Source organism: Diceros bicornis, chromosome 2 (assembly GCF_020826845.1).
Source record: "Diceros bicornis minor isolate mBicDic1 chromosome 2, mDicBic1.mat.cur, whole genome shotgun sequence".
Lineage (NCBI taxonomy): Eukaryota > Metazoa > Chordata > Mammalia > Perissodactyla > Rhinocerotidae > Diceros > Diceros bicornis.
Genome location: NC_080741.1, coordinates 48,703,372 through 48,710,679, shown reverse-complemented (window position 1 = coordinate 48,710,679; position 7,308 = coordinate 48,703,372). Strand labels below are relative to the sequence as shown.

Here is a 7,308-nt window from a genome sequence, read left to right as displayed (position 1 = left end):
GCCCGTAGCAGAGCGTGCGCACTCAACCGCTAAGCCACGGGGCCGGCCCCATCCAGATTTTTAAAGATTGACAACAAATTTTTTAAAATGTATGTAACATTGTGGATGTCAAGCTAAGCACAACCTCAGATTGGACACTTTGTGCACTTGGCTGAGGAATTGTCATATACAGAGTTCATGGATTCTGAGCAGTTGTTTTGGGACCAAACTAGAATAGCCAGAGTACTGGACTGCCAGAGCTGGAGGCGCCCTCCTTGTGGCACAGGTGGAGACACTGAGGCCTAGAGTGAAGGGACTTGTCCAGCATCACAAAGGTCTCCTGCCCCCAGCTCAGGGCTCTTGCCTCACTCCTAGGCCCTGGCCTGTTGCCCAAACCTACTTGCCTCTTAGCCAATGGTATTTCGGAACAGTGGCCAACACTGGGTGTCTAGCAAAGGAAAGGAGAGGCCCCTTTCAGGAAGGCACCAGCAGCCCCTGGGCAAGATAGCCCGAGTACCACCTAAAAGGAGCTGCAAGTGGCAGTGGATCAGAGAAGGGACAATGGCAGGGGTCTGGAAGGCACTAGTGCTGATGGTAGGCTTGGCAGCGGTGGCCTGTGTGGCCCAGCGCAGTCTGAGCTATGAGGAGATTGTCACCCTGACCTTGCAGTTCTTCAATCAGGGGCGACAAGGACAGCCCCTCTTCGGCCTGCTGGAAGCCATCCCACCACCTACCTCGGTGAGTGTCGGCAGACCCAGGCCAGGGAAGTGGGTGCGTCCTGCCTTATAGCAGCACTGTGAAGGTGGCAGGCAGAAGAGAATGCCCGGCACAGGCACAAAGTGCTTACTTAACAGTAGATATTGTTGTTGTTATTATTATAATGTCTCTCCTACTAGAAGGTAAGAAAAGATGTCATCTCAGGTCTGACAGCTGGCTAGCTGGTAAACTCAGGGATGAAATGTGGGGTCTGGGAATCTAGCCTGCACTGAATCCATGGGCTTGAGGGAATATGCAGAGCTGTTTCAAAGGACAGATAGGATGGGACTGGTCTAACCAGCACCTCACCAGGGGCTTCCAGTGTCCCCTTCCCACACCCATTACCTCTCCTGGCAGCTAAGCATGCTAGGCAGGTATTCTGGTTCCTATTTCACAGAAGAGGAAATTGAGGGGCAAAGATGGGAAGTGATCCCTCAAGGTCATACAACTATGAAGTGGTATCCTTTGGCTAGTTTCCAAAAGCCCTGCACACCTTAAATCTCTGCTGAGGCCACTTAAGAAGCCCCCAACCCCCACTCCGTTTTGATGGAAAATTCAGACCTTGGCTAAGCCCCTTCCAACTTGTAACTGTGACCTCTCTGTGCCTTTGTTCCCTCATCTGTAAAAGGCAGATCATCAGGAGTTTTCTCTTGCTTTTTTAGAACTTCACCACGGTGATCCCGCTCAACTTCAGGATTAAAGAGAGGGTGTGCCTTTCAGACGGGAGGAGACAGCCCCAAGACTGTGCCTTCAGGGAGGGCGGGGTGAGTCTCCCTCCGCTCCTGCTCCCAGCCCCAGTGAGCAGGAAAAGGTCCTCTCCTCTCTCCCTCCTCAAGTGGGATGTGTGTTCACCTCCACCCACCTCACCTGGCTATGTGAGGTTTCACTGTGGAAGCCTTTTTAAAAATCGGGTTTTTTTTCCTTATTGCTTTCTCTTACTATAAATTATTGTAAATCCTTATTATAAAAGCAATACCTGCTAAAAAAAAAATTACTAAATGTAAAAAATGAAAAGGGGGCTGGCCTGGTGGCATAGTGGGTTAAGTTTGTGCACTCTGCTTCAGCAGCCCGGGGTTTGCAGGTTCGGATCCCGGGCGCTGACATATGCACCGCTTATCAAGCCATGCTGTGGCAGGTGTCCCATATATAAAGTAGAGGAAGATGGGCCCGGATGTTAGCCCTGGGCCAATCTTCCCCAACAAAAAGAGGAGGATGGCAACAGATGTTAGCTCAAGGCTAATCTTCCTCACCAAAAAAAAAAATAAATAAAAAAATAAATAAAAAAGGAAAAGAACACAGTGGGACCATAATCCACCTAGAGATAACGGCTTTTTATAAAATTAGAAAAATAACATTTTATTATAGCATATTAACAAAATGTGGAGAAGCAAAATAAAATAAAAAACTCCTACAAGCCCACTACCCAGGGACAGACAATGTGAACCGTTGTTGTCTTCTGTATCTTGTTTAGGTACACACTTATTATTTAAGCAAATATTGCTAACTCTGGGCATGCTAATTTGTGGATGCCTTTTCCCATTTAATAACTTACATGAACGTCTTTTATCTTTTGTGTGTGTGTGTGTGTGAGGAATATCAGCCCTGAGCTAACATCCATGCCAATCTTCCTCTTTTTCCTGAGGAAGACTGGCCCTGGGCTAACATCCGTGCCCATCTTCCTCCACTTTATGTGGGACACCGCCACAGCACGGCCTGACAAGCGGTGCGTCCGTGCGCGCCCAGATCCGAACCTGGCCGCCAGGAGCGGAGCATGCGCGCTTAACCCATAAGCCACGGGCCGGCCCTAACCTCCTTTATCTTAATTGACGCGCGTCTAGTCTGCTCTGTCCTTCCCAGTGATTGTCTTTCCCGCCTGGCTCTAGGGTAATCCTCAATTTGTATCCCTGGTTTGGGAGGATTAGGGAAAAAGCTGTGGTGGGTCTTGGGTAGGCGCGTTCTCGCGGGCTCTGCAACCCCAGGACGGCTGGGCACCTGGGCGCACACGCGGCTCGGTGTCCTCGGGGCCCGGGGCAGGCCCGCCGCCCTTGGGGAGGGTGGCCCGGTCGCTTCCAGCCCCTGTGCTCGCTCCCCCGTAGGAGGAGCGAACCTGCACCGGCAGCTTCTTAATGCGGAGGCGTATCCGCATCGTGACGGTCAACTGCGTCCCGGACCGTGAGCGCTAGCCGGAGGTGAGTCCCATCCGCCTGGGCTGCAAAGCCACCCGCGGCCCCTTCCCGCCTCGGGGCCTGCACGCCTCTCCCTCCACCGTGCACCCCACTCCGTTCCTTTCGCGGGCGGCTCTGCGGGGTTACCGCCTGACTGTGGGGTCGCCGCCTGGGCCATTGACTTCGGCGGGTGGGGCCTCAGTTTCCTCACCTGGAAAATAGGGCCGATCAAGCCCTTCTCAACGCAAGTTGTTGGGAGGGGAGAGGCTGGTGGAGTGTGAGGAGGGGATAGATCTTGATGACTGCTAGTCGTTTGGCGGGAGGGGAGGAGAAACTGGTGGTCGGGGCTGGGGGCGGGCTGGGAGGGGCACGCAGCATTCTCAGGACGCTGGCTTTCCTCTGGGCCCAACATACTCCTTGGAAACCAACTCTCCTCCACATCCCACATTTGGGAAAACTGAAGCCAGAGGTGGAGCCTCCTGGCAAGTAAATGGAATAGCCAGGGCAGAAATGAGTCCCAGATCTAGGCCTGCCCAGGCCCTCTGGCCTCCAAGGGGAAGGGCCTGACTGAGGACCACCTCCAGCCCCATTACCAGAGTCGCTGCTTGTGCCTGCCTCAGTCTCCTCATCCCTGCCTGGAGAGAGGGGCCACAGGCAGGACAGGAAAGACGGTCAACCAGTGAGGGTGATGGGAGTGACTATCCAGCATCACTTCTGCAGGCCCCCCGGGTGAGGCGTTCTGCTGTGTCCTCTGAGGCAGCCACTGAGGAGATTGACAGCTCCAAGCTGCTGCCTGTGGTCAGGGACATGTACGAGAAAGCCAAGTATGACATCATCAGCAACATCCTGAGTAATTTCTAGGGCTGGAGAAGGGAGAGGAGGCCCTGCATCCCCACTACGACCTCCTCTTCCCACCCATCCACTCCCTCTGCTGCCCTCAGCACCCCGTCTCCTTCACAGCCTGAGCCCATCCACACGCCTTTGCCTTTGCACACCTGTTTCCATCTGCCTGGAATTCCTGCCCATCCTGTGTCTGTAAATCCTATTCATCCTTCAAGATATAGCTCCAAAGTCACCTCCTCCAGGAAGCCTCCCAGCCCCCCCGCCACCCCAGGCAGAAGTGTCTTTCCCTCATCTGTGCATTCACAATCCTCAAACCATGCTGGCATTCCCTCCTGTGCCCCTGACCAGATAGCTCTGTGTCTACTCACAGCTGGGCCCTCCTGAGCCAGCTGCAGGTGGATGTGGAATGAGTTTCTCAACGAGATGCTCCTGGAATCCTGGGAGGACACTTGGTTTTGTGCAGGACCCTGAGCACCCCTGCTCCCTGCCCAGTCACTGTGACAACTAAATGTCCCTTCATATATCCCAGCATCTCCAAACAGGTCAGTCCACCCTCTGGTGAGAACCACAGGAAAGAGGCTCAATAAAACATTTCTTAAATAAATGATTAAGTGAATGAGTGAATGAATAAAGTGTTAGAGAGAGCTGGATTGGCTGTGCTTGGGGTGTGGAGACCAATGAGGCAGGCCTGGTGGGCGAATCTACTGTGCATCAAGGGAACCCAGACTCCCTGAGGTCAAGGGAGGGATGGTGGAGAGAAACATGGGATGAGGGCAGGCGGGGGCTGTTTGAGGGCCGCCCTGGAGGCTCAGGAATGCAGAGTAATCTGCCCCCAGCCTCCTCAACTGCCTTAGTTCCTTTATGCTACCTTTGTGCCTCCTCCTTTATCAAAAAGCTCCAGCTACAACCTCTCCCTGAACCCCAGACTTACGTATCAGACACCTCCCCATGGATGTCCAAAGGATGTCAGACACTCAATACCTTCCCGCCAAACCTGCCCTTCCTCCAGCCCACCCCAGTCCAGCTGATGGCAACTTCATCCATCCGAAAACCTTGGTTCCCTGCTCTCTCTCACAACCCACCTCTGGTCCACCAGCCAACCTTGGTCTTGGTCACTGATGCATCCAGCCCTGAGAACAGGGCCTGGCACACTGGAGGTGCTCAGTGAATACTTGTTGAGTGGATGAATGCCCTTTTCTTCTCATTAGCATGCTCCTTCTTCAAGAGTCTTTGCTACAGAAGTATCTGAGTGAAACTCTCATTTGAGGGGCCATGGTGTAGACCCCCTTGGGGAAATGGGCTTTTTAGTAATAGTCCCAGGGAGGCCCAGGACTCCTCTCCATTAGTGATGATAACAGCCATCATTTATGAATGCCACTTCCCATACAGTCTCAGTTCTCAGAACCACCTTGCAAGCTGCATGCATCTGCAACTTTTAGTGAGGAAAGTGAGTCTTAAGGAAATTGGTTCACTTGCCTACAGCCCACACTCCAAACCCCTTGCCACCTACATCCTGGGTAGCACCCACTGGTGGGTGAGAGGGGTGGGGGATGCCACAGCAAGTGACCCTGGGGTGGGGTTGGGAAATGGGCAGGATGGGGCAGAGCAGGATAAACTGAGACCCTCAGACCCTCTCCCCATGGTGGGCGAATGATGTTCAGCTGGAGAATGCCACGTCTAACCCTTGCAGCCCCACAGAATGCACCAGCAGCTCATTCACACCACCATATCACTCTCTTGCCTGACCCCTACTCCTGAAAGAGAGTTCTTCCAGACCTGGTCTAGGTCTTCTGGGGGGCACCAGGCCCGGCCCCTTGGGCCCTGGACACTATGGAACTGGGCTGAGCAACTTCTCCCAGAAAGCTCAAGGCCCATCTATGGGAGTCAGCACCGTATCACACAAGGCCTAGGGAAACTGGTGCATCATCCTGTACCCTGCAAGAGAGAAGAGTCTATACGACTGGCCACAAGGCCTTGCTGGGGCCACACTGCTGCATTCTCACGGCCCCTGACACTATCAGGCCCTGAGATAGCTCCGAGGCTTCAAATACTGCTCAGCCTTTCGGGTTCTGCAGCTTCACAAAGTCTTCAGGCCCACAGAAGCAAGATTGAGAAGGGAGAATTCATCGGGGTTGGGGGTGGGAACCCAAAGGGTGAACAGACCTATAGGGTAATGTTTCTCTTTCTTTTTTTTTTTTAATAATTTTATTTATTTATTTATTTTTCCCCCTAAAGCCCCAGTAGATAGTTGTATGTCATAGCTGCACATCCTTCTAGTTGCTGTATGTGGGACGCGGCCTCAGCATGGCCGGAGAAGCGGTGCGTCGGTGTGCGCCTGGGATCCGAACCCGGGCCACTAGCAGCGGAGCGCGAGCACTTAACCGCTAAGCCACGGGGCCGGCCCTAGGGTAACGTTTAAATGGCTGCAGGAATCAAAGTTCACTCTTCATACATACAGATACACACATGCAAATGTATTTTAGTTTTAAAACAAAAGCGGCCTCGTGGTGTACCTTCCTTTTTAGAACCAGCTTATTCTTATTTAGCATATGAGCTAATACAGTCCGGTCACTATTGAGCCACTACATGATTTTTTTCTACCTGCCTAATGCTCCATTGGGTGGCTAGACCTCCATTTATTTAAGTCACTTCTGCTGTTGAACACTAAAGTTGTTTCCATTTTCTTTTTTTGTTTTGTTTTGAAATTGTTGTAAACAACGCTGGGATGATAATAAGTTCCTAGAATAGAAGTGGCGTCAAAGTGTGTGTTCATTTTAAGAATTTAATGTACCGATAAACTACTGTCTAGGGTGGGGGTGGAGCTCTTTTGGCAGCTTTAGTTGTGCTACGGGGAAGTAGAGAATTGCCTGCGTGCCCGATAGGGAGATGGCTAAGTAATTTGTTATAGCCAGTGGATAGACTATTGTGCAGCCTATAAAATAAACTTGAAGGCAATGTTACATCAAGGAAAATGCTTGTGTTGGAATACATAAAGCCTTTGTAAGCCTGATTAAAGAAAATACAGAGGACAAAAAGTTCAAATTACATGAAAGGGGGAGATCATAGATGCAGCAGTGACGAAATTTAAGTTATGATTATTTGCAACTCTCCTGCAGAGAATGTGAAAAGCTGGAGCAAATGAATGATTTCCTAGCTAACTATGAATTATCAACATTGACCCAGGACCAGAAAGGGAAAATGTGAAAAGGCCAATTTTCTTGGAAGAGCTTGGAGAGATGAGTAGAGGTCCAGGACCAGATGTTGCAGAGCTGAGATTTAACTAGTCTATAGAGTGGGGCTTCTCAATGTGCACAAGTGTCACCTGAGGAGTCTCCTTAAAATACAGATTCCAGTCCAGTAGGCCTGGGGTGGTCCCCAGGAATCTGCTTTTGTAACTAGCTTCCAGGTGATGCTGATGATGCTGGTCCATGGACCACACTTGGAGTAGTGAAGATTTAAAGGACATATAATTCCAAAGTTATTTAAACTTTGCTAATAGTTTATAGAAAATATACATAAAATTATATGTCTATATATAATAAAGTTATTTAACTCAAAATCAAGG

The 7,308-nt window shown here is 51.0% G+C and overlaps 1 protein-coding gene across 1 annotated transcript; it reads left to right on the top strand.

Annotated features, from left to right (window-relative positions):
* The first annotated feature begins 540 nt into the window (after nucleotides 1–540).
* LOC131411009 (15 kDa protein B-like) lies at nucleotides 541–4,327 on the top strand. Its single transcript, XM_058549670.1, has 4 exons — nucleotides 541–717; nucleotides 1,398–1,499; nucleotides 2,832–2,924; nucleotides 3,621–4,327. Exons 1-3 carry the CDS (start codon nucleotides 541–543, stop codon nucleotides 2,916–2,918), a joined length of 366 nt encoding a protein of 121 aa, XP_058405653.1. The 3' UTR covers nucleotides 2,919–2,924; nucleotides 3,621–4,327.
* Nucleotides 4,328–7,308: the final 2,981 nt, after the last annotated feature.